This window comes from Hyla sarda, chromosome 2 (assembly GCF_029499605.1).
Source record: "Hyla sarda isolate aHylSar1 chromosome 2, aHylSar1.hap1, whole genome shotgun sequence".
Lineage (NCBI taxonomy): Eukaryota > Metazoa > Chordata > Amphibia > Anura > Hylidae > Hyla > Hyla sarda.
The window spans coordinates 84,893,257-84,920,800 of record NC_079190.1 but is presented as its reverse complement, the minus strand read 5'-3'; the positions used below and the strand labels follow the sequence as shown (position 1 = coordinate 84,920,800).

General features: G+C 42.8%; 1 protein-coding gene across 1 annotated transcript; it reads left to right on the top strand.

The window, feature by feature from the left end:
• Window positions 1-900: 900 nt before the first annotated feature.
• On the top strand, window positions 901-27,544 carry DNAJC14 (DnaJ heat shock protein family (Hsp40) member C14). Its single transcript, XM_056562358.1, has 7 exons — window positions 901-1,051; window positions 13,423-14,880; window positions 15,789-15,895; window positions 17,901-18,020; window positions 22,281-22,441; window positions 22,799-22,901; window positions 25,229-27,544. The coding sequence occupies exons 2-7, from the start codon at window positions 13,489-13,491 to the stop codon at window positions 25,470-25,472; spliced, it is 2,127 nt and encodes a 708-aa protein (XP_056418333.1). The 5' UTR covers window positions 901-1,051; window positions 13,423-13,488; the 3' UTR covers window positions 25,473-27,544.

Below are 27,544 nucleotides of genomic sequence, written 5' to 3'. Positions count from 1 at the left end.
TTCCGTTCACAAATTCACACTTCGGAATTTGTGAAGCGGAAAATCCGCTTTGAAAATCCGCTTAGAAATTTCCGCCTGAAGAAAGGCGGTGCTCTTTCTTCAGGCGGAAATCCGCGCGGAACACATTACAGTCTATTGGAGACTGCAGTGTCCACGCGGTCCTAGCGCCGACTGATTTAGCCGGCGCTGGCCGCACTCGGAATCTCCGGGCGGAAATTTTCTGCCTGGAGATTCTGCAGTCTGAACCTAGCCTTAGGGCAACAGAGGGTAGGACCGCCCACATGACTTCAGAATGAATGAATAGATGGTCCTGGAACTTTTCTCCCAAAACTGTATATCAATCTGCTCAACTCCTCCTATTTCCAATAGGACAGGTTCATTTTAAATATAAAATGTAATTCTCCAGACAACCCCTTTTAATAGAACAGATTTTCAATAGCAGGAAAATACTTTAGGAGACACTAGTGCAAAGTGTCAGTTTCCCACAGCAACCAATTAGATCATCCATGGGTTCCAGAGCGGAAAGCTAGAATCTGATGCATTGCTATGGGCAACACTGGCCTTTCAGGCATTGCTATGGGTAGCATTAGACTTTTAGGCATTGCTATGGGCAACACTAACCTTTCTGGCATTGCTATGCGCAATACTAGCCTTTCAGGTTTTGCTATGGGCAACACTAGCCTTTTATACATTGCTATGGACAATACTAGCATTTTAGGTATTGTTATACTAGCTTATTTTCAGGCGTTGCTATGGGAAACACTGGGCGTTGCTATGGATAATGTGAGTAGCGTCTGGTAATGCGGGGGCTGCGCACAGCACACATCTGTCACCAGCCCAAAAGCTGTCCCGCGTCTACAAGGACGTTGGGACGTGATGACGTCATTGGTCACGCTAACATTTTCTGCACGTCACTCCCGGAAGTGATGTTGGGCAGAGTGTGTCTGCCCATAGCTTAGGCTCCAAGAGACCCGGGGCAGAGGGGCCAGCTGTAACCGACCGGAGGGCAGCCAGCAGGGGAGCCGCCCTAACCCTGGAGCAGCCCGGCTGGGTAAGGCTGTGACATGCACACTGTAAGGGCGACCTACCCATCCAGTCACCATATGTCATACACACCGGCCTGACCCCAGCTCCTCTCTGTATCATACTGACCTGTAGCGGTACCGCACACAGGAGGGAGCGTGCGGCTCTGCCCCCTCACTCTCAGCGCCTATACTAGCATCCTGTAGGTCCTCAGTTATTGAGAAACTACAATTCCCAGCATGCCCTGGTGCATTATAGGAATTGTAGTTACTCAGCATCCTGGAAGCCACAAGTTCCAAAGCACATAGATCAGTGTTTTTCAACCAGTATGCCTACAGCTGTTGCAAAACTACAACTCCCAGCATGCCCGGACAGCCAACGGCTGTCCGGGCATGCTGGGAGTTGTAGTTTTGCAATTGCTGGAGGCACACTAGTTGGAAATAGAGATGAGCGAACGTACAGTAAATTCGATTCGTCACGAACTTCTCGGCTCGGCAGTTGATGATTTATCCTGCATAAATGAGTTCAGCTTTCACGTGGGCTGGAAAAGGTGGATAAAGTCCTAGGAAAGAGTCTCCTAGGACTGTATCCACCTTTTCCAGCCCACGGGAGCACCGGAAAGCTGAACTAATTTATGCAGGATAAATCATCAACTGCCGAGCCGAGAAGTTTGTGACGAATTGAATTTACTGTAAGTTCCCTCATCTCTAGTTGGAAACACCAATATACTGTAAGGGAAGCAATATCTCCATCATTCCTCATGGATCTGCCATATGTGCTACAGATCACTTCATTGGGGGGGGGGCTATAGTGTTTCCATAGCAACTGGGTTGTCTGTCGAATGGGGGTCTCGTTCCTGACAGCAACTGGTGATTTGTGACATTTGGTCATCGTGGTTTGCGTGGCCTCCGCGTCCCTTCACATGGAGCATAAAGAATATATTAGGAAGTTGTGTTTTTATGTTTTGGGGGTTGTTTCCATTTTATAGTCCTGAATGGGGTCACTTGGCGGCTCCGATCGTCCGTAGAAATCAGCGGGGTTGTGTCTTGTATCTGTCGGCATCCTGATGAAAATGGTGTGCTGACGTATACGGTTAATGGGAAAGGAGGACCTCTGTTGGTTTCTATGGCCAAACTAAGTTACCTAGTGACTCTGTTTGGGACCTTTGCGCTATTTTAATCGGACTTAAAAAATGCAGGCTGCTGTGCAATGGGGTCCGCAGCTCCTGTTAAAGGGGTACTGCAGCCAAAATAAACTTATCCCCTATCCACAGGATAGAGAATAAGTAGCTGATCGTGGGGGGGGGGGGGGGTCCAACTGCTGGGACCCCTGCGATCTCCAGAACGGGACCCTGCACGTGTTTTCTACCAATAGACGGCATGCACTCCGTTAATTTCTATGGGAGCGCCGATGAGGCCCAGGTGCTGGACTCGAGTCTCTTCGGAGCTCCCATAGAAATCAATGGATTGCATGCCGTCTACCACACACACACACCTCACTCAGAGCTGGCTCCCGTTCGGGAGATCATGGGGGGGTACGACTGCTGGGACCCCCAGTGATCTACATAACGGGACCCCCAGTGATCTACATAACGGGACCCACCTCTGAGTTAGAAGCGCGTGCGGTAGACTTCACTCAATCCATTGATTTCTATTGGAGCTCCGAAGAGACCCCAGTCCAGCAATTATTAATGGCAGGTCCACGGCTGGTACAATCTGCGTACTCTAAAGGTTAATGATGAATCCAGGTGGTTCTGTGTGGGGTCTGACAACGTTCAGGTTTAAGTATGGAGGCCTTGTGGCTTAAATACTGCCTTTCCTGTGGAGCGGCATGCAGGATGCTAATGTATACTGGTAAAGTGGTACTCTAGTCAAAATTAACTTATCCCGTATTCTGTGGATAGGAGATACGGGATAAGTTAATTTTAACTACAGTACCACTTTACCACCACCTTCCCCTCTGATCAGGCATCTTATCCCCTATCCTTTGGATAGGGGATAAGAGGTCTAGGGGTGGAGTAACCCTTTAAGTCATCCACTTTTCTTATTTCACAAAAAAAAGTAAGAAATAAAATGAACATATCAGCTGCTGTATACTACAGATATACTACAGAGACATTGGGGAAGTTCTTGTGGTCCAGTCTGACCACAGTGCTCTCTGCTGACACCTCTGTCTGTGTCAGGAACTGTCCAGAGCAGGAGAGCTTTTCTATGGGGATTTGCTTTTAATCTGGACAGTTCCTGACATGGACAGAAGTGTCAGCAGAGTACACTGTTGTCAGACTGGAAAGAAATGCACAATTTTCTCAGTACTAATCAGCAGCTGATAAGTACTGGAAGGATTCAGATTTTGAAATAGAAGTAATTTACAAATCTGGTTAACTTTCTGGCACCAGTTGATTTGAAAACATTAGTTTTCCACTTGTTTCCTCAGGAGTTCCCCTTTAAGGGGCTAAAGATGATATGGTTCCAGTTAGTAGCAATCCAGTTTTCTCAATCTCAACACCACTGCAAGCAAAGTTGGCTGTCAGGGGCAGGACAAAGTTGGATGTAATGGGCATGGAAATGGTCCAGACAGGGGTTGTGTAACGAAGGAGCCATCTGTCTCTGGATGGTCAGCGGATAAAATGTCTGGGTAGTCTGGAGCATTTTTGTCGTATGTGTGAGCCCTCAAGTAACCACTATTCCCAACATGTCCTAACTGCTTGGTCAGAACAGCCTAGATGGCAGGCAATTTAAAGGGGTTATCCAGGAAAAAACAGTTTTTTTTATATATCAACTGGCTCCAGAAAGTTAAACAGATTTGTAAATTACTTCTATTAAAAAAAAAATCTTAATCCTTTCAGTACTTATGAGCTTCTGAAGTTAAGGTTGTTCTTTTCTGTCTAAGTAATCTCTGATGACACGTGTCTCGGGAACCGCCCAGTTTAGAAGAGGTTTGCTATGGGGATTTGCTTCTTTGCTTACCCGTAATGGGGGTGGTCCGGGCCATCCTTCCTTCCTGTAGTGTCCGGTTCCATTCCGGGTGGAGGGTGCACCGGTACGGGCTGTCCTTCTCCGGGGGTCATCTTCTCCACTCCGGGCAGGCTCCGGCCTAGTACGCTGCATAGACGCCGTGACGTCAGGTGCGTCGCTACGCACGGGCGTCACTGCCCAGCGGCGTCTATGCTGCGCTACTAGGCCGGAGCCTGCCCGGAGTGGAGAAGATGACCCCCGGAGCAGGACAGCCCGGAACGGTGCACCCTCCACCCGGAATGCCGCCGGACACTACAGGAACGATGGATGGCCCGGACCACCCTGACAGGTAGGGGGAGAGAAGCGGCCTATGGCACCGCAAAAGCCACTGCCGTGCATTGATTTAAAGCGCCCGCTTTAAATCAATGACCTGCAGCGGTGTCGAGGGGGGGATAAATAGCCGATAACTTATACCGAAATATCGGTATAAGTTATCGGCTATCAGTCCTAATGTCCACCGATTATCGGTATCGGCCCTAAAAAAAACGATATCGGTCGATCCCTAATATATATATATATATATATATATATATATATATATATATATATATATTTATATATATATATATATATATATATATATATGTATGTATATAATGTATATGTATGTGGAACCATCCTCCTTCTCTCTGTCAACTGTGCAAAATGTCTTTGAGAGCCAGACATATCTAGTAATCACCAAGAGGTACATTACAAAAAAGTAGCCTCTGAGAGCCTTTTAAAAGGGCTACGGGGAAGCTTTTTTTATTTATTAATTTTTTTTGGTAAATGAGTGTAATTTACCATTGCTTTTAATCCTGCTATATTTGGAGGGGTCAAATTCAAGGTAAAAATTGGCAACAGAAATTGATAAACTGTGGATAAAAAAAATCTGTAGCATGTAAATGAGATTTCAGGGAATATGTTGCATTTCAGCTACTGTAAGTGAATGGGATTCCACTTTAACTGGTAGAATAAGCGCTGCGGAATCTGTAGGCGCTATATAAATAAAAAATATACCTTCATAGAAAAATACTGAGTATGATGTATTGAATGGGACATGCTGCCCATGTGTGAAGTGACAATTGCTTACAATTCTGCTTAGTGTAGTCCCTTCTAAATAGGGCAGGGTTTCCCAAGCAATGTCTCCAGCTGTTGCAAAACTACAACTCCCAGCATGCCCGGACAGCCAAAGGCTGTCCGGGCAAGCTGGGAGTTGTAGTTTTGCAACAGCTGGAAACACACTGTTGGTTTGGAAAACACTGAAATAGGGGTTTGACAGTCTCTGCAAAGTACTGTCAGTGTGGATAACCCCGAGTGGTTGTGTAGAGATAGGTGAATGCAGCCATTGTTCTTTTATGAAGAATTTAAACGAAAACCCTGGCTGATAGCTTTTCACTAGAAAACCCCATTTTATTGCTTACATTAGGTACCTCTCATCAAATAAACTTTTGATATATTTTAGATTAATGAATGTTGAATAACTTTCCAATAGCATGTTAATGAAAAATATGCTTCTTTCTATTGTATTTTTCCCGATCAGTCCTGTCAGCAAGCATTTCTGACTCATGCTGGAGTCCTAAACACTCAGAGCTGCCAGCCTGCTTTGTTCACAGCCAAACAGGCTGTGAACAAAGCAGGCTGGCAGCTCTGAGTGTTCTCCTTTGTGAACAAAGCAGACTGGCAGCTCGTAGTGTTTAGGACTCCAGCACGAGTCTGAAATGCTTGCTGCCAGGACTGGTAGGGAGACCCCTAGTGGTTATTTCTTCAAAGTGGAAAATTAAATAGAAACAAACATATTTTTTAATAACATGCAATTGTAAAGATATTCTGCATACATTAATCGATAATATATCAAAAGTTTTTTTGATGAGAGGTACCCTTTTATCTCCATTCCCATCTTTAGGGTCCGTTCACATAGGCGTATTTAATTGCCAGATAGCAGCGTGTTTCCCGCTGCAGCAGACCCCATTGAAATCTATATAATCTGCTGTAGATTTTCCGCTGCCGAAAATCTGCTGCGGAGAGCCCACCCCGATTCAAATACGCAGAAGGAAACATGCTGCTATCTTGCAATTAAATACACCCATGTGAAAGGACCCTAAGGCTATGTTCACACGTGCGGAATGCCATGGAAGAATTCTGCTGAAATTTACTGCCCATTTACACGTTGAAAATACTGCATTCCGCAGTATTAAATTTTTCGGAATTCCACGGAGGAATCATATTGGAGTCAATGGGGCTTTAAAGGGGTACTCCTGTGGAAAACTTTTATTAATTTTTTTTTTTTTTTTAAATCAACTGGTGCCAGAAAGTTAAACAGATTTGTAAATTACTTCTATAAAAAAAAAAAATGTCAGTCCTTCCAGTACTTTTTAGGGGCTATATACTACAGAGAAAATGCTTTACTTTATAGATTTCTCTGATGTCATGAGCACAGTGCTCTCTGCTGACCTCTGCTGGCCATTTAAGAAACTGTCCAGAGCAGCATATGTTTGCTATGGGGATTTTCTCCTGGTCTGGACAGTTCCTAAAATGGACAGAAGAGGTCAGCAGAGAGCACTGTGGTCATGACATCAGAGAAATCTAAAAAAGTCAAGCATTTCTTCTGAAGTATACAGCCCCTAAAAAGTACTGGAATGATTAAGATTTTTTAATAGAAGTAATTTAGAAATCTGTTTAAATTTCTGGCACCGGTTGATTTAAAAAAAAATAAACAAATAAAAAAAGTTTTCCGCAGGAGTACCACATTAAATTTCAGCTGAATTCTGTGTTTTGAGAATGTATTAATTCTGCCAGAATTCCACAATTCCATTTGCAGTTATTCCGCTGTCCTGTGTATCATAAGGATTTTGCCACTGACTGACTGCTAATTTTTTTTTTTTTTTTATAAAGTAAAGGTTCATCAAGGTTTTGCAAATAATAATACAAAAGAGATGTAAAAAAAAAATAATGGGTACAAGCACATAACAGTAAATAAACAGGGCCCTATCTTAAACAGGGCCCTATCATGACTGCTAACTTCATCCCTGCTACATAGACAGAGGTGGGGAAATCCACGACTGATTGAGCGTGTCACAGAATTAGAAATCCACAGAATGAGGATGAGATTAGCAAAATCTCCTTCACGTGCCTGATACTGTAATCCTCAATGGATTTTTCCCGCACAAACTGCAAAAATAATCCACATTTATACCACCCGTGTGAATTCACCCTAAATAATGAATCAAGGCTACGATGTAGTCTCCATTGGCCGATATGGGTGGGATACTGCATAGGGGAGTTTTAAGAGCCCGTCTTATTATTAGTTCTTAGCAAAGTTGATCTCTTTACTATAGACAGAGAGGACTGGAGGGTTAATTGGAATTACCCACAGTGCCCTGCACTGGAGGCTTTATTTCTGGTCATCGTAGTGAACTGCATCTTGTATCATCTGAGTCCAGGGTAAAAACATAGAACTCCAGTGCAACTGTGGAATCTGTAGGTGCTATATAAATAAATAAATACATACATACATACAGTGATCCCTCAACTTACAATGGCCTCAACATACAATAGTTTCAACATACAATGGTCTTTTCTGGACCATTGTAACTTGAAACCAGACTCAACATACAATGTACGGACAGTGTCACAACTGGAGGAACTGACCAATCAGAATTGGCATTTTACTGGTAAATCGCCTCTATCACTGAAGTACAAGCACTGAATGGCTGTCTGGTGGCGCCCCCTACAGTACAGGGAGGTATTACATGTTCTGTACTAGGTGCCAGGGTTAGCTGCTCCTTTGGACACCAAGTAAGGGCGGCTCCATTTGGGACACTGGGTGTACTGTATAGGACCCTGAAGAAGCTCCTGTCCTCTACATAAACCATTGTTTCCCAACCAGGGTGCCTCCAGCTGTTGCAAAACTACAACTCCCAGCATGCCCGGACAGCCGTTGGCTGTCCGGGCATGCTGGGAGTTGTAGCTTTGCAACAGCTGGAGGCACCCTGGTTGGGAAACACTGACATAGACCGTGATTACAGCTCCCAGCAGATCTTTCTTACTTTTATATGTAAGGATTTGCTTTTTCTATATTAGTTATCTACTTTATTTTTCTTTATTCCTCACTTTTTCCTATTTTTGGATGCCATTTTGGTGGCTTCAGAACCAATTACCAGGTTTCCATAGAGTTCTGGTCTCAACATACAATGGTTTCAACATACAATGATCGTCCTGGAACCAATTAATATTGTAACTGAGGGACCACTGTATTACTATTATAGGATCTCTAGCCTATGGCTCTCCGAGAATAGTCGTCTTACAGTTATATCTTTTGTTAGCAATTAAAAGCTATTATAACTACAAGACTCCTATTATGTCTCTGAGAGCAATAAACTTTATTTTTTCTGGCTAACATGGTACCAAACCCGTGTTTTATGATCGCTAACACATAGCAGAGGGGTGGTATGAGGACTAAGACGTATTTGTCTTTCCCTGTGAAGGATATATACATTTTTTTAATAGTAAACAATAATGTATTTATCAACCACAATGGACATAGAGATTAAAGCTCACAAATTCTACACACGCGTGACATATAAAAAATGCACAAGAAAAAGAAAAATTCTACATTCCCCTTCTTTAAAAAAAAGTTAATAAATTAACCCAAAATAGTGCTTATGAATATATTTCTATACTACATGCTCGTAGGGAGATCATGTTTTGGCGCTGATCTGTTAGGAGAAACTCAAAACTGGCTCGGATCAGCAAGGACCCCATTCAGTCCACAGACTTGAACAGAGTCACTTAGTGACTCCTTTTTGGGTAATTTTCTGACCATATCAGACTTTCCACTCTGACTGAAAAACGTGTTCAGGACGCCAGGTGCTGCTAGGAGCAGCGGAGTACCCCTTTAACCCCTTATGGACAATGGATGTATATTTAAATCCATTGCCCGCTCCCGTTATATGAAACGCGTTATCAGCAACCAGGACCTGCGGCTAATGCCGGACATCGCTGATCGGGCTGATGTTCAGTATTACCCTTTAGAAGCCACGACCAAAGTTGATTGTGGTGTCTAAAACGGGAGTAAAGCCATCCCGGCTAGCTCAGCGGGCTGTTTGGGACTGCCGCGGTGAAATTGTGGTGTCCTGAACAGCTGAGAGGATGGCGGGAGGGCCCTTACCTGCTTTAACCCCTTCCCTTATAAAAAAAAAAGTAAACATTTATAAACATAAACATGTGGTATCGCCGCGTGCTTAAATGTCCGATCTCTAAAAATATAACATTAATTAAACCGCACGGTCAATGGCGTACATGTAAAAAAAAAAAAAAATAAAGTCCAGAGTTGCGTATTTTTGATCACTTTACATACCATAAAAAAAATGGAATAAAAAGCGATCAAAAAGTCTGACCAAAACAAAAATGGTACCGATTAAAACTTCAGATCACGGTGCAAAAATTTAGTCCTCATACCACCCCGTACGCGGAGAAATAAAAAAGTTATGGGGGTCTGAAGAGGACAATTTTAAACGTATACATTTTCCTGCATGTAGTTATGATTTTTTCCAAAAGTACGACAAAATCAAACCTATATAAGTAGGATATCCTTTTAATCGTATGGACCTACAGAATAAAGAGAAGGTGTCATTTTTACTGAAAAATGTACGGCGTAGAAACGGAAGCCCCCAAAATTTACAAAATTGTGTATTTTCTTCAATTTTGTCGCACAATGATTTTTTTTTTTCATTTCGCCGTAGATTTTTTAGTAAAATGACTGATGTCATTACAAAGTAGAATTGGTGGCGCAAAAAATAAGCCCTAATATTGATTTTTAGGCGCAAAATTGAAAGGGTTATGGTTTTTAAAAGGTAAGGAGGAAAAAACTAAAGTACAAAAATGGAAAAACGCTTAGTCCTTAAAGGGTTGAAAGGGTACTCCACCCCTAGACATCTTATCCCCTATCCAAAGGATAGGGGATAAGATGTCTGATGTCGCACTGTGCGTAATGACGGGCAATACAGGGGCCAGAGCATTGTGACTTCACGGCTCCGTCCCTCGTAACGTCACGGCCTGCCCCCTTAATGCAAGTCTATGGGAGGGGGCGTAACGGCCACCACGCCCCCTCCCATAGATTTGTATTGAGGGGGCGGGCCATGACGTCAAGTTGCTCCGGCCCCTGTATTGCCAATCATTACACACTGCTCTGTGCAGTAATGACAGGTGGGTGCTGCAGCCGAGATCCCTGGGGTCCCCAGCGGCGGGACCCCCACGATCAGACAACTTATCCCCTATCCTTTCTCCCCTTTAAGGACACAGCCAATTTAATTTTTGCATTTTCATTTTTTCCTTCTAAAAATCATAACTTTAATATTTTCATCCACAGACCCATATGAGGGCTTGGTTTTTTGCGTCACCAATGTGACTTTGTTATGACATCACTTATTTTACCATAAAATGTACGACGCAACCAAACAAATATTATTTATGTGGGGAAATTGAAAAGAAAACCGCAATTTAGCACATTTTGGAAGGTTTTGTTTTCACACTATACGGTAAAAATGACATGTTTTATTTATTTTGTGGGTCAATACGATTAGAATGATACCCATGATTATATGCTTTTTTATATATTGTACCACTATTTTAACAAAATTAGTATGTTTGAAATTGCCCTATTTTAACCACCTATAACTTTCTCTCTTTTACGTATATGGGACGGTATGAGGGCTCATTTCTTGCGCCGTGGTGTGTAGTTTTTATCGGTACTGTACCACTTTCGCTTATATTTTACTTTTTTATAAAAAAAAATTTGGAATAAAATGTGACAAAAAAGCAGCAATTTTTTTTTCTTTTAAACGTTTACAAGGTTCACCATACGGGATAATTAACAATATATTTTGATAGAGGGCATAGCACTGATCAGTGTTTTCGTCGATCTTCTGCTCTGGTCTGCTTGATTTCAGACCAGAGTAGAAGAGCCCTGGAGACGGCCGGAGGCAGGTGAGGAGACCTCAGGCCGCCATGCTGGATGATCTGATCCCCGCGGCTGCGATCCGATCATCCATTTTAAGTACTGCACTGCCGCAGATTCTGTGATTTGTATTGATCATCGCATCTGAGGGGTTAATGGCGGACATCAGCGCGATCGCTGATGTCCGTCATTACCGACGGGTCCCTGGCTGCTGATAGCCGGGACCTGCCGTGCATGATGCGAGCACCGCTCCGATGCTCGCGTCATGTATGGGATGTAAATGTACATCATGGTGCAACATGACATACATTTATGTCCATTGTCATTAAGGGGTTAAAAACTACAGATCACAGCACAAAAAAGAGCCCTCCCACATCACAATTTATGGGAAAATAAGTTATAGTGCTCAGAAGAGGACAATTTTAAACTTGCAAATTTTTGTACAAAAAGTTATAATTTTCTAAAAGTAAAACAAAATCAAACCTATATAATTTGGGTATCATTTTAATTGTATAGACCTACAGAATAAAGTGTCATTTTTACCAAAAAGTTAAAAAAAAAAAAAATTACAAAATGGCGTGTTTTTTTTTTTTTTTTTTTTTTCCTTTGGGTTGTTTTGTTTTACAATTTTGCCCCACAAAGATATTTTTGTTTCGCCGTAGATTTTGTGGTGAAATGATTGTCATTACAAAGTACAATTGGTGGCGCAAAAAACAAGCCCTCATATAAGTCTGTAGGTGGAAGACTGAAAGCTTTATAACACACTGCTCAAAAAAATAAAGGGAACACTGAAACACACAATGTAACTCCAAGTCAATCACACTTCTGTGAAATCACACTGTCCACTCAGGAAGAAACACTGATTGACAATCAATTTCACATGCTGTTGTGCAAATGGAACAGACAACAAGTGGAAATTATAGGCAATTAGCAAGCAACCCCCAATAAAGGAGTGATTCTGCAGGTGATGACCACAGACCACTTCGCAGTTCCTATGTTTCTTGGCTGATGTTTTGGTCACTTCTGAATGCTGGCGGTGCTTTCACTCTAGTGGTAGCATGAGACGGAGTCTACAACCCACAAGTGGCTCAGGTAGGTGCAGCTCATCCAGGATGGCACATCAATGCGAGCTGTGGCAAGAAGGTTTGCTGTGTCTGTCAGCGTAGTGTCCAGAGCATGGAGGCGCCACCAGGAGACAGTTCAGTACATCAGGAGACATGGAGGAGGCCGTAGGAGGGCAACAACCCAGCAGCAGGACCGCTACCTCTGCCTTTGTGCAAGAAGGAGCAGGAGGAGCACTGCCAGAGCCCTGCAAAATGACCTCCAGAATTTGATTTCCATTGATAATTTTTGTGTGATTTTGTTGTCTGCACATTCAACTATGTAAAGACAAAAGTATTTCATACGATTAGTTCATTCATTCAGCTCCAGGATGTGTTATCTTGGTGTTCCCTTTATTTTTTGAGCAGTGTATTTAGAAGGTGAGGTGAATAAAACTTAAGTGCAAAAATGAGAAAACCTGTGGTTATCCGGCCAAAGACAATCTTATTCCCTATCCAAAGGATAGAGGATAAGATGTGTGATCATGGGAGGCCCGCCGCTGGGACCCCCCGCGATCTCCGTGCAACACCCGTAAACAAAAAAAATAATTACTAAACATATTAGTTATCGCCGCATGTGTAAAAGTCTGAACTATCAAAATATATTTTTAATTATCCCGTATGGTGAACGGCGTAGACGTACGTACGTTTTATTCCCCCAAAAAATGTATAGAAAATGAATAAAAAGTAAAATATAAGTAAAAGTGTTACCGATAAAAACTACACATCATGGCGCAAAAAATGAGTCCTCATTCCGCCCCGTTTACGGAAATTGAGTTATAGGTGGTCAAATTAGGGCAATTTCAAAAATATGAATTTTGTTAAACTAGTTTGAGATTTTTTTTTTTTTTAAAGCGGTACAACTATAAAAAAAAAAAAAAAAAAAAAAAGCATATAAAATGGGTATCATTTTAATTGTGCAGGGCTCCGTCTCCAGCTCTTTGTTTCCGGGACTGGTCACGGGACGCCCCCTTGTGACGCCACGCCCCCTCCATGTCATGTCTATGGTAGGGGGCGTGGCATTACGTCACATCTCCAGTCCCGGAAACGAAGAGCTTTCCGAGACTAGAGACGCAGCCCTGCATAGAATGCGGGTGCTGCTCTTTGGCCGGATAACCCTTTTAAGGGGTTAATGAAAGGAACTCAGTCAGTGCCTTCACCGGTCATGTGATGTGCTGGCAGAGCGGATATATTTGTTTGCTGTATAAGAGCTTGTATTATGACAAATGATGTTTTGGGGAGGGAGGATAGCTATTAAATAATAATTCGGACCACCTAGACTTTTTAAATGACTATTTCTTTGTATAGTAACATGATGAAATTTTCTCTGTTCTTGTTTGTCATGCAGGATGAAGTAGAACAATGAATGCAGTGACCTAGAACCTAGTGTGCCCCCTTGGAGGGACTGGAGAAGATGGAGAGGCAGATAAGTACGGAGGGTCATGGACTTGCCACACCAGTACACCCTTATTGCAATAACTCACATGAAAGGAGTGGCGCACACCTTTCCAGACCAGGAAACAACTGTGGCCTTTCTGCTTGTGGAAATGTAAGACATGCAACTGAACACAATGGTGACGGATCACCAGACACAGTATCAGGGGTATTCAGAAACAATCCGTTTCTTGTGCCTAAGCAGAGTTGCTTCCATGATTCTGACCAAGATCCACAACATAGTGAAGTGGCTGGAGAGGTGTGGACTAAAGAATTTCTCTCCAGTATTATAACGGAAGAATCTAAACCACAGAAAGAATCTTCAGCTCGTGAAGGTCAAGCATCGCCATTACCTGGTAACTCTAATTGTGGGTGTATTAGTGGGAGTACTGGATCGGTTGGTGGTACATACTCTGATATTGGAGATCATAACTGCAGCCAGGACTGCCAGCATTTTTCTTGCTATCAGCGGCAGTCATTGGACGAGGAAGGAGGTGAACATGACTTTTCTGGGAGACTAGCAGAGGATGATCCTTGCAAGGGCATAGGTGGAAGAAGAGGTCGTAGAGGTAAAACCCGCAACAATTTAAGGGACGAGTCCAAAAAGGATGGTCGCCAAGCTCCATCTAGCGGCAAGCACAAAATAGGTCGCAAGAAAAATCATGGAGATGGGAGACACCAGCTGAGATCCCTTGTTCCTCAACCATTGCTTCAGTTTTCAAATTATTGTATTCAGGTGCTTATCGATCTGGTGCTGTTGATAGGGGAATGTGTGGAGTCTCTCGGCATGATGTTGTATATCAGGGTCTGGCTTCCTGCTCACGATTTAGGCAGTGTAAAAAGTCAATTATTGGCCTTTGGAATATGGGTAAAACTTCGTGCTAAGGATTTTTTGGTCCTTGTTTGCTGTTGTGGATCATGGATTTTACGTGTTCTTAAGATGTTGTGTGCTCTGCTCTTCCTGCTGCTTATGCTCTCAGTGCGCTGTGCTCGACTTTGTTGGCAGTATATTAAGAAAACAATGGACAAAGTTGGAGAAGATAGTAACTGGAGATCTCGGATATCTGCTAGGTTACGTACAATCTGGGCCATAGTAACACAAAACAGGACCTGTAAGCGTATAGTCAGTGTGCTCAGAAGATGGACAGGGAAAATATGGCCTTCCAAGTTAACTACACACAAAAAATCTACATGGGCCTCAGCAGGATCGCCTAGCGCAGGAGGCCGCTTCCAGCCCAGAGAGGAAGTAGAACGATTGCTTTCTATGGTTGATATTCCAGAGGAGGACCTAAATCCATTTCAAGTGTTGGGAGTAGAGATGGATGCTAGTGATGTAGAGCTTAAAAAAGCTTACCGGCAGCTGGCCGTATTGGTGAGTACCTCTATGTAGATTCTTCATTTCATTGGGAGAAGAACTTTTTAAATGGTTCTTTCAGCTCAAAAATAATTGGTTAAAACTTTTGCTTAAATTACAGAGATTCCCATATTCCCCTTTTAGGCAACAGCAAACACATCTAAGTCATTGAACCAAAACATTTGTGTGACTTGTTGCACAACTTTATTATAGTTGAGATTTGGCTTTAAAAAAAAAGAGAAGCGCAAGCAGGTCACAGTTGCTTGCATTGACAATGCTGTTAAAATCATATGTGGCCTTTGAGCAAATATCCATCAGATTTGGATTTTGGACGACTGTTGCATTGTACTGTGTGGTAAGTTGCAAAGGGGTGTCGAAGTACAACCTTTAGATCTTCATGTTGTGTAACCAATTCTCATGGGTCTTTAGCCTCAAACCTCCCCACTCAAAAAGGTCTTGCCAGTTTCCCATTGATATGAGTTTAGATGGGTGCAGCAATGACATACCCAATCACAGATATGTTAATATAGACCAGACATACTGGAAGTGGTGGCACTTTCCTAGGAATTTCATTGTCCCCGGAGTCCTCTTTAGAGGGGTATTCCAAGTTATAATTATTTATTATTTAGCCGAATGCTGGGAGTTGTAGTTTAGCACAGAGCTCCTCTTTAATCATAGCATTGCACACTCCATAGTAAAATCTGAAAGTGGGACAGCCCTAGTTATCTATTTGTTGTGGTCCCCTTTCTATGCTGCTAAAAGTGTTTGAGGAGCCCAAGTATTTGTGGACGGCAATTGACAAAATTTGAGACATTTTAATTCAGGCGTGAAGTATCTTCCATGTAGTTGACCTTCTACTAGGATGAAACCTCTTTTCTTGTAATTTTTCAATAGGTGTTTGTTTTATGTTGTTTTTTTTCCTGCAGGTTCACCCAGACAAGAACAATCACCCTCGCGCAGAAGCAGCTTTTAAGGTTTTACGCGCTGCCTGGGATACAGTCAGTAACCCGGACAAGAGAAAAGAGTATGAAATGTAAGTGCACAGAGATGAGAGGATCTTTAACAAGACAATAGTAATAAAATGAAAGACTTCCACTGGGAGATATCTCCTTAACATGTAATGACTTTTGTATAAATGTTTTTATCAAATCTACACTAGGTGTCCATCAATATAAAAAAAAAAAATGGTGCCAATGTGACTTACAGAAAATCGTAAACTCAACAATGGTAGAACGTTGGGTTCTTATAGATGTTTGTCAAAATAAAAGAAAACCTTTGTGTGAATACCTCTCTGGCTCCTATGTAGGATTATACTACCCTTGTATTTAGAGTTTGGCAGTTATGAACCAATGGCGAGCATAACAAAATGAATTTTCAGGTCACCTTGCCATGCAGTAAAAATAAAGCCATATTTAACCCGAATAATACATAAAAAAAACAGCCTACTCTGCAAAATCACTCTTCTACACACGTCCATTAATGGAAAAAGAAAAGCTATGATGTCAGAATATGATAATACGCAGAGAAAAAAAAGTTTATTTTTAAAATTAGTACAAGATTTTAAAAAAATTTATATTTCGCTGTAATTGTTCTGACCACTGAATAATATTAAAATATCATCCGACCAACCCCAAATTTTTTGGGGGGCCCTCGTTCTTTCCTTGGTTCTGTCCCACACTCCAAAACATAGTGATAGGTGAATTTGGAATTTAGATTGTGAGCCCCAATGGGGACATAGATCAACTTGAGTGGTGACCAGCTCTGTACAACACTGCAGAATATTCTGGCACTATATAAATATAGAAATTATAAAGGAATTCATTTTATTATTGTACTATCACTTCCTAATCGGCTGAGGCTCCGACTGCTGAGACCACCATAATGCAGCACAAGGGGTATTCCAGGCAAAAACATTTTATCCCATATCCAAAGGATAGGGGATAAGATGTCTGATCGCGGGGGGCCCGCTGCTGAGACCCCCGTGATCTCCCTGCAACACCCGCATTCTATGCGGGGACTGCATCTCTAGTTTCGGAAACCTCTGGTTTCTGGGACTGGGGATGTGACGTCATGCCACGCCCCCTTCATTCATGTCTATGGCCATCACGCCCCCTCCCATAGACATGAATGGAGGGGGCGTGACGTCACGTCCCCAGTCCCGGAAACCTGGAGATTCACCACCCGAAACTGGAGTCTCAGCAGTGGGCCCCCTGCGATCAGACACCTTATCCCTTATCCAAAGGATAGGGGATAAAATATTTTTGGCCGGAATACCTCTTTTAAGGCATTCAACGAACTACAACATGGGGCCCATTTACTTTTGTGGTAACTAATCAAATCCTGTTCAGAGGAAAAGCTGCCTACGTTGCTCGTAGCAACCAATCACATTGCCTCTTTTTTTTTTTTATTTTTTTTTTAAGGCCTCTAAAAAATAAAATAATCAATCTGCTCCTCTGCTCCACTTTTCCTATGAACAGGTTTTGATCAAACTGCCCCTTTGTGCTGTTTCGCAGTTCCCTGCACAGTGACGTGGTTCATGGTTTAGATCAGTGTTTTCCATCTAGTGTGCCTCCAGCTGTGGCAAAACTACAACTCCCAGCATGCCCGTACAGCCAAAGGCTGTCCGGGCATGCTGGGAGTTGTAGTTTCGCCACAGCTGGAGGCACACTGGTTGGGACACAATGGTTTAGAGCCTTACCACAACTATTACAGAGGATGTTGGTATCACAGATATTAGTCGGCTGTAATCTTTAATAGAAACCGAGCAACAAGTTCATTTTTACTGCAGCTCCATCATAGGAAAAATAGAGCATTACATGGTGCCAAATAAAATTCATTGGCTACCTGTGTAATGCATGGGGGTCCTAAGTCCTCCTAGGACACCCTTTGTGACCACTCAAGTAAGTAAAGAAGGGCTATTTTACTATGTTCCGAAAACAAAAAATAAGTGTCAGAAAGATTTTCATTCGCACTAAATCTGATACCTGGCTATGAAACAGTTTATCTATGTCTCTTCATCTGTTTATGTTTCTTTCAAGGAAGCGAATGTCTGAAACTGAGCTGGCCAAGTCTATGAATGAATTTCTTACCAAGCTTCAAGATGATTTAAAAGAGGCAATGAACAGCATGATGTGCAGCAAATGTCAGGGAAAGCACAGGTACAAAGCAGTCAAAGTACAAGTATCAAAGAATTTATACCTGGAAATTGACAACACAGGAAATTGATTTACTCACACTTAAAGCGTACCTGTCAGATCCAGCAAAAAAAATATATCACTCAGTACCTAATCCTGACATGTACATCTAATTTTTATGTGTCTAGCACCTTTTATTTTTTTTTACACTTTAAATTTAGCTCACTAGTCTGAATTCCTCTCAAAGGGAGGGGGCGTGGCCTCACTGTGCAGGTCTCCGCCCCCTCCCTCAGTATGCTGTCTGCTCACATCTCCCCTAGCATTAGCAAAACTACAACTCCCAGCTTGTCCTCACTGACAGTACCGGGACACAAGCTGACAGTGGGAGGATTTTTCCTCCAGCTATGAGCCCTGCACTCACAGCTGTCAATCAAGGAATTGTGTCCATGACATAGGTGATGATGCATGGACACAGCAGGACTAGTATGTGTCCAAGCAGGCAGGGGGGCAGTTGTTTGACTGGCTTTTTCAGAATGAAATACTGAAAATGTTCTAATGAAAGCAATTGCAAAACCTATTGGTTTTGCATGCTTTACAACATATCAAAAGTTTTTGTATCTGGCAGTGCCCATTTAAAGGAATACAGTCATATGTTCACCCACACTAAACCCAGTACACTGGGTTATAGTGTGGGGCAACAGGAGACCCATGAGGGGTTAATTGGTAAAATACATACCTGCACTCCGGAGATCTCTCCCTCATCCATCTTCAGTGAATTGCACACTGGAGGCTCAATTTGAATATTCATTGTCGCAGGTCACTTGAGCGCTCAGTCGGAGCAGTGCTCACATGACCCGTGACAATGAATATTTATATTAAGCCGACGGGCCCGCCTCCAGCGCGCAATTCACTGAAGATGGATTCCGATCTTCAGAGGGACAGATCTCTGGAGTGCAGGTATGTATTTAACCCATTAACCCCTCATCGGTCTCTTGTTCGCAGACACTTTAACCCAGTGTATTGGGTTTAGTGTGGGTGAACATATGACAGTTTTCCTTTTTAATGCTGTTTTTTATATTTTGATTAGCATTGGGAGGACTTTCCAACATATGATTCTGATGTATCCCTTTGTATAGACTTAGAGACATCTATAGTCCATAGGCTTCCATTGTGAAGAGAAATGCTTATTGGTCTGACGGATTGGGAAGGGGTGGGCATTCTTTTGACCTCTGTCAGATTAATGTGGAGCCTTCCTTGTGCGTACAGCAAATGTACATTGCAAAAGCAGTGTAAAAATAGTCTAATCTTGTAATTGCCATTCAGATGCTGTGAAGAAACGGACCCCCTCTTTCTTCCCAGAATATCAACTGAAGTTCACTGCAATCAGAAAGTAGAATCTTGTCCGTCCATGTATTTATCAAGAAAATACCTCATTTTGCCAATGATCTATATTTGAAATAATTCCTATAATTTTATCTGCTTTCTGTGTATTCTCAGTCTTGATGGGTCCGCTTCAAAGAAGACCTGTGGCGAACCCCCAAAAACAAGAATACGTAACTCAGAATGCCCTGATTACTCTCCTCCTTACAGTTTCTTGATGTGCTCTTTTGCTTGTGAAATATTCTTATCAGACAATTCAGGGAATCCTTCAGATGGGTTTGAACTTCATTTTAATAAAGCAAATGAATTTCAGGTGATGGGCGGGATTATACAGTCAGGGGGGTGTATGTTTTATGTTGAGGGGTGTGTATGCTTAATATACACCCCCTGACTGTGTAACCTCACTCAGCACCTGATGTTCAATCCCATTATGAAAACTAAAGGGGTACTCCAGTGGTAAACTATTTTTCTTAAATTAACTGGTGCCAGAAAGTTAAACAGATTTGTAAATTACTTCTATTTAAAATTCCTAATCCTTTAAGTACTTATCAGCTGCTGTATGCTCCACAAGAAGTTATTTTCTTTTTGTATTTCTTTCCAGTCTGACCACTGTTCTCTCTGCTGACACCTCTGTCCATGTCAGGAACTGTCTAGACCAGGAGAGGTTTGCTATGGGGATTTTCTCCTGCTCTGGACAATTCCTGAAATGGACAGAGGTGTCAGAGAGATAAGAAATTCAAAAAGAAAATAACTTCCTCTGTAGTAAACAGCAGTTAATAAGTACTTGAAGGATTACAATTTTTAAATAGAAGTAATTTACAAATCTGTTTTAACTTTCTGGCACCAGTTGATAAAAAAAAATTTTTTTCCACCGGAGTGCCCCTTTAAACGCAACTATCATGGATATTGTACCCCCCCCCCCAGACTAATACCATGATAGTGTAGATGATAAAACTTGTAATGCAGCTATACCTTTGGCTGCTCTTTATAACACTTTATCAGCCAGAAAATTGTTTTATCGTTTGGTCGGATAGGCGTGGCTGGGGTTCGCAATGCCCCACCTCTGCCACGCCTATCCCCTGTAAGTGAGCACTGGGACAGCTGTGTGATTGACACACAGGTCCTCAGCACAAGTGCCCTAATGTTAATGATGTGCGGGCTGTCACTCCACTGAGCATTTACATATTATGTGCACCTTTTATGATATACAGTGCCCGTTCTCCTCTTCTATCTTCTCCTGGTGCCGGAGATGCGCAGCTTCTGCTTTCACTAGAGGCAGAGAGCTTGCTCGCTCCCTGTCACTAGCACTGCACAGGGGCACGGCGCTGGTGGCAGACAACGGGAGTGAGTGCTTTCTCTCTTTGCCAGAGACGGGAGTGAGTGCTTTCTCTCTTTGCCAGAGACGGGAGTGAGTGCTTTCTCTCTTTGCCAGAGACGGGAGTGAGTGCTTTCTCTCTTTGCCAGGGACGGGAGTGAGTGCTTTCTCTCTTTGCCAGAGACGGGAGTGAGTGCTTTCTCTCTTTGCCAGAGACGGGAGTGAGTGCTTTCTCTCTTTGCCAGAGACGGGAGTGAGTGCTTTCTCTCTTTGCCAGAGACGGGAGTGAGTGCTTTCTCTCTTTGCCAGGGACGGGAGTGAGTGCTTTCGCTCTTTGCCAGAGACGGGAGTGAGTGCTTTCTCTCTTTGCCAGAGACGGGAGTGAGTGCTTTCTCTCTTTGCCAGAGACGGGAGTGAGTGCTTTCTCTCTTTGCCAGAGACGGGAGTGAGTGCTTTCTCTCTTTGCCAGAGACGGGAGTGAGTGCTTTCGCTCTTTGCCAGGGACGGGAGTGAGTGCTTTCGCTCTTTGCCAGGGACGGGAGTGAGTGCTTTCGCTCTTTGCCAGGGACGGGAGTGAGTGCTTTCGCTCTTTGCCAGGGACGGGAGTGAGTGCTTTCGCTCTTTGCCAGGGACGGGAGTGAGTGCTTTCGCTCTTTGCCAGGGACGGGAGTGAGTGCTTTCGCTCTTTGCCAGGGACGGGAGTGAGTGCTTTCGCTCTTTGCCAGGGACGGGAGTGAGTGCTTTCGCTCTTTGCCAGGGACGGGAGTGAGTGCTTTCGCTCTTTGCCAGGGACGGGAGTGAGTGCTTTCGCTCTTTGCCAGGGACGGGAGTGAGTGCTTTCGCTCTTTGCCAGGGACGGGAGTGAGTGCTTTCTCTCTTTGCCAGGGACGGGAGTGAGTGCTTTCGCTCTTTGCCAGAGACGGGAGTGAGTGCTTTCGCTCTTTGCCAGAGACGGGAGTGAGTGCTTTCGCTCTTTGCCAGAGACGGGAGTGAGTGCTTTCGCTCTTTGCCAGAGACGGGAGTCATGGCCCGCACATTAATCATGTCAATCACACAGCTGTCCCAGCGCTCATTTACAGGGGATAGGCGTGGCAGAGGTGGGGCATTGCGAACCCTGGCCACACCTATCCTACTGTTGCTGACCGCACGATAAAACTATTTTCTGGCTGATAAAGTGTTATGAAGAGCAGCCAAAGGTATCGCTGCATTACAAGTTTTGTCATCTATACTATCGTGGTATTAGTCTGGGGTACAATATCCATGACGGTTGTGCTTTAAGTTCACGGCCATCTGACTGATTCCCTGAATTGTCATAAAAACCATAAACCCACATATCTCAATAAAGGGATGGACATATTAAGAAATTGCAAAAAGGTGTGTGATCAGGGCATGCCAAGATATTTAATGATAATGGACTCATTTTTTGCGTTTGCCACAGGTCCTCTTAAAGGTCCTGGTTATTACATTTTTGCTTCATGTTTGAACATGTTAATAAAAGTGACTTGTCTTTGAGAACTGAGCTGATCACACTTCTCAGATTTGACCTGAGAAATCTTTAAAATCTTGCTTGATGTTTCCTTTTGATGCAGGAGATTCGAAATGGACCGGGATCCCGCCAGTGCTCGCTATTGTGCTGAATGTAGTAAAATGCATCCAGCAGAAGAGGGAGACTTCTGGGCAGAATCAAGTATGCTGGGACTTAAGATCACCTATTTTGCAATGATGCAGGGCAAAGTGTTTGACATAACAGGTCAGTGAAATATAGTTTTCCCATCTCATGAAGGGATGGCATATCACTAGGATAATTTTATGATCACTAGCGCTGCATCTTCTTCTACATTGTTCCTTGCATATCAGTGGTCCTAATCACTAAACTGTGCAGGAAACTGCAACCAGCCCTAAAGAAATAGTGAAGTGGAACAGCATTATTTAAGGCCTTTCATTCTCAGATTTGAGATGGCATATACTGTACTATAACTTTAGGAATCACAATCAGTCAGTTTGGTTTTAGTTTTTCCCCCATCCTTTATAGCACATACAGCAATAGAAGTGAAGTAATACATTACAGCTGTTAACTTGTTAACTTCCTTTTTTTCTCCTCATTTAGAGTGGGCGGGATGCCAACGTGTTGGAATCTCACCAGACACTCACCGGGTTCCATATCACATTTCATTTGGCTCAAGAAACCCTACAAACCCAGGACGACAAAGGTTTCTTTTATTTTTTTTATTTTTTTGTTACACATAATTATATACAGTCATGGCTGTAAATGTTGGCACCCCTGAAATTTTTCTCACAGAAAAGGACATGTTTTGCTATATACATGTTTATTCCCTTAGTGTGTATTGGGACTAAACCAAATAAGGGAGGAAAAAAAGCAAATTGGACATAATGTCACATCAAACTCCAAAAATGGTCTGGACAAAATTATTGGTATCCTTCCAAAATTGTGGAAAAATAAGATTGTTTCAAGCATTTGATGCTCCTTTAAACTCACCTGGGGCAAGTAACAAGTGTGGGCAATATAAAAATCACACCTGAAAGCAGATAAAAAGGAGAGAAGTTCACTTAATCTGCATTGTGTGACTGTGTGTGCCACACTAAACATGGACAACAGAAAGAGAAGAGAACTGTCTGAGGACTTGAAAATCAAAATTGTGGAAAAATATCAACAATCTCAAGGTTACAAATCCATCTCCAGAGATCTAGATTTGCCTTTGTCCACAATGCGCAAGATTATCAAGAAGTTTGCAACCCATGGTACTGTAGCTAATCTCCCCGGGCGTGGAAGGAATAGAAAAATTATTGAAAGGTGTCAACGCAGGATAGTCCGGATGGTGGATAAGCAGCCCCAAACAAGTTCCTAAAATATTCAAGCTGTCCTGCAGGCTCAGGGAGCATCAGTGTCAGCGTGAACTGTCAACATTCAAATGAAATGAAACGCTATGGCAGGAGACCCAGGAGGACCCCACTGCTGACACAGAGACATAAAAAAGCAAAACTACATTTTGCCAAAATGAACTTGAGAAAGCCAAAATCCTTCTGGGAAAATGTCTTGTGGACAGATGAGACCAAGATAGAGCTTTTTGGTAAAGCACATCATTCTACTGTTTACCGAAAACGGAATGAGGCCTACAAAGAAAAGAACACACTACCTACAGTGAAATATGGTGGAGGTACAATGATGTTATGGTGTTATTTTGCTGCCTCTGGCACTGGGTGCCTTGAATGTGTACAAGGCATCATGAAATCTGAGGATTAACAATGGATTTTGGGTCGCACTGTACAGCCCAGTGTCAGAAAGCTGGGTTTGCGTCCGAGATCTTGGGTCTTCCAGCAGGACATACGTCAAAAAGCACCCAGAAATGGATGGCAACAAAGCGCTGGAGAGTTCTGAAGTGGCAGCAATGAGTCCAGGTCTAAATCTCGTTAAACACCTGTGGAGAGATCTTAAAATTGCTGTTGGGAAAAGGCGCCTTCCAATAAGAGAGACCGGGAGCAGTTTGCAAAGGAAGAGTGGTCCAACATTCCGGCTGAGAGGTGTAAGAAGCTTATTGATGGTTATAGGAAGCGACTGATTTCAGTAATTTTTTTCCCAAAGGGTGTGCAACCAAATATTAAGTTAAGGGAGCCAATAATTTTGTCCAGACCATTTTTGGAGCTTGGTGTGACATTATGTCCAATTTGCTTTTCTTTCCTCCCTTTTTTTTTTTGGTCTAATTCCAATACACACAAAGGGAATAAACATGTGTTACTGCAATCCTTTTCTGTAAGAAATACTTCATTTTCTTGAAAAATTTCCGGGGTGCCAACATATTTACGGCCATGACTGTATGTGTGTGTGTATATAATATTCTAATATAATATTTTATTGTTGTAGGAATGACCCTTTTGGGACAGAGGGTGTTTTGGGCTTTGATATCTAGTGCAAAATATTATCCTTTTGGAATGACAATTTTTTATTTAATCTTTTTGTTTATTTACTTCTTAGTTTACCCCCATTGTGTTGGCTGTACACAAGTTTCTTATTACTTAATATTGCAGTTGTTTAGAGAGCGTTTTCTTTATCAATTTTTATACCAATTATATATTTACGTTACATGACAAGGAAAAGAAGCACTTCAGCTCACCCCCATGGACTTGTGTAAGGCAACACAAATGCGATGAAGAAAGATATGAGGTTGTCCAGAGCAGATCTCGTGCAAAAATGGTTCTTTTATTGTTTAAAAGCCAGAGACGGGACAACTTGTAAAGCGTTTCAGGTGCGTTTACTGCACCCTTAATCGTACATCACGTACAATTAATGGTGTTGTAAATGCACCTGAAATGTGTTACAAGATGTCCCCTGTCTCTGGCTTTTAAGGAATAAAAAAAAAAAAATTAAATTAAAAAAAAAAAAAAAACATATTTGCACGAGATATGCGATGGACAACCTCATATCTTTATTCATTTATGTTACATGGTTGGGAAGGGATTAAAGGGAAATTACAGTGTGGGCAAAACATTTATAAAAAAAAAAAATTCTCTCTCTCTCTAGAGCACCATCAGAAAGCAATCCGACCAATGTTGCTGATTTACAGAATCTCTTGAACAGGATATTCCAAGGCTCTCCTGGTCAGATGCCAAATGGGAACATCTTCACACCTCCTCAGCAGCCGCAGCCACCACCACCACCACATGGAGCTCAGTCTCCTCCTGCCCCTTCTAAACCTGACACTACATCCAAGAGTGAAACAAAGTCCAAGAGAAAGAAGAAAATGAGACGCCCCGTACAGAGATGAGCATCCTCCATACATCCAAACTCTAAATGTGAAGTCTGGAATAAGGGGCAAAGATGCACAACTTTCTTCAGTCTATTAAGTGTCTAGTGGTTTCACGTCAGGCTGCAGTACACTGACCGGAACCGAGCTGTCAAGGGCTTTAAATACCATTCAAAAGAAATTGTCTTCTTTAATTTTTATTCTTCGATTTGCAGTGGGGACCAGAGTAGGTTTCATTTGCAGGTACCTTTTTAAAAGATCAGTTATTTTATTTTATTTTTAATAAAAAAGAAACCTTATCTACTCGTCATACCAAAGATACCTGGTGTAGAAATCCTTCTGGAGAGAGAAAGAGAGAGAGAGAGAGAGGGAGGAAGACATTGCTGTGCATCTAGTCTACGGGGCGGCATGGACTCCAGTAGAATGTGCAGACATGCATCTGCATAGGAATTTCTGTCTCTCCTAGGTTCATACAGAGGATCTGGGAAACTACAGTGGTTTTGCTTTGGTTGCCCTTTTGCCAGGTTAAAGAAATTGCTGTGAATTATATAATTCTCCATAAAAACAAAGCAAGTAAACACATTTTCTTTTTTTTTCTTTCTTTACATCATACATGGTAATAGACAAGTTAAAACAGGGGCAGGCATGCTGCCATTATTTTAATTTTTTTTCCTAATAGTTTTTCTGTTCTTTTTGCTAACTAGGTAACCATTGCTGTGCACCGCGTTAGAAGTCACAGTGATCTGACCATATAGGTAGAATAAGATTGAAGGTGCTTGAGAGGGTTATCTGACAAAAAGGTTTTTATTACTATTGTAATGTGGTGTTTTTAAAACGGTGTCTCCAGCTGTTGCAAAACTACAACTCCCAGCATGCCCGGACAGCCTTTGGCTGTCCGGGCATGCTGGGAGTTGTAGTTTTGCAACAGCTGGGACACACTGTTTGGGAAATACTGCTGTAATGTCAGATGGGGGGCTGCTCCTAGGATACATTCTGGTCTTGAGGACAAGGGTATTTTCCTTCTTTTTATTAGGTGCCTACTAGAGATGAGCAAAGTTAGTGATTTGATTTGTCACGAACTTCTCGGCTCGGCGGTTGCTGACTTCATCCTGCATAAATGAGTTCAGCTTTCAGGTGCTCCGGTGGGCTAGAGACTCTCTCCTAGGACTGTATCCACCTTTTCCAGCCCACCGGAGCACCTGAAAGCTGAACTAATTTATGCAGGCTAAAGTCAGCAACCGCCGATCCGAGAAGTTTGTGACGAATCGAATTACTGTAACTTTGCTCATCTCTAGTGCCTACACATCTTATTGCAATTGGTGGGAATTGCAGAAACCTATTTGTTAGCTGTCCACTGTAAAGGTAGGCCTTCCTATTAATGATTCTACTGTGATCCTAGCAGCCAGGCAATGCAACTCCTGTCAAATGGTAGTGTCTGGTATTGCAGCTTAGCTCCATTGACTTGACTTGTTATTAAGCTGCTATATCAAAATGGCCTTCTGAAGGCCGTGGAGAAAAAGCAGACCCTTTTAAAGGGCTAGTCCAGTGGTGAAAAACGTATCCCCTATCCTAAGGATAGGGGATAAGTTTGAGATCGCGGGGCGTCCAATCGCTGGGGCCTCCTGCGATCTCTCTGTACAGGGGCCAGGCTCTCCAGCCAGATAGCGGGTGTCGACCACCGCACGAAGCGGCGGCCGACACGCCCCCTCAATACATCTCTATGGCAGAGCCGGAGATTGCCGAAGGCAGCGCTTCGGCTCTGCCATAGAGTTGTATTGAGGGGGCGTCGGCCGCCGCTTCATGCGGAGGTCGACACGCCCCATTCCCGCGGGCTGTAGGGCTCCGTACAGGAGATCGCGGGGGGCCCCAGCGGTCGGACCCCCCGCGATCTGCAACTTATCCCCTATCCTTAGGATAGGGGATAAGTTGTTCACCACTGGACTACCCCTTTAAGCTCCTAAAAGGAAAGTTAATTCAAGAATACTATTGTAGCACAACATATACCATCCTTCCTGGACTTTTCTGGAGAAAATGGCAATTTGAGGTGTTTCTTATAAACCCTCAAAGGGTTAAATCAATGACAATTCTAATCT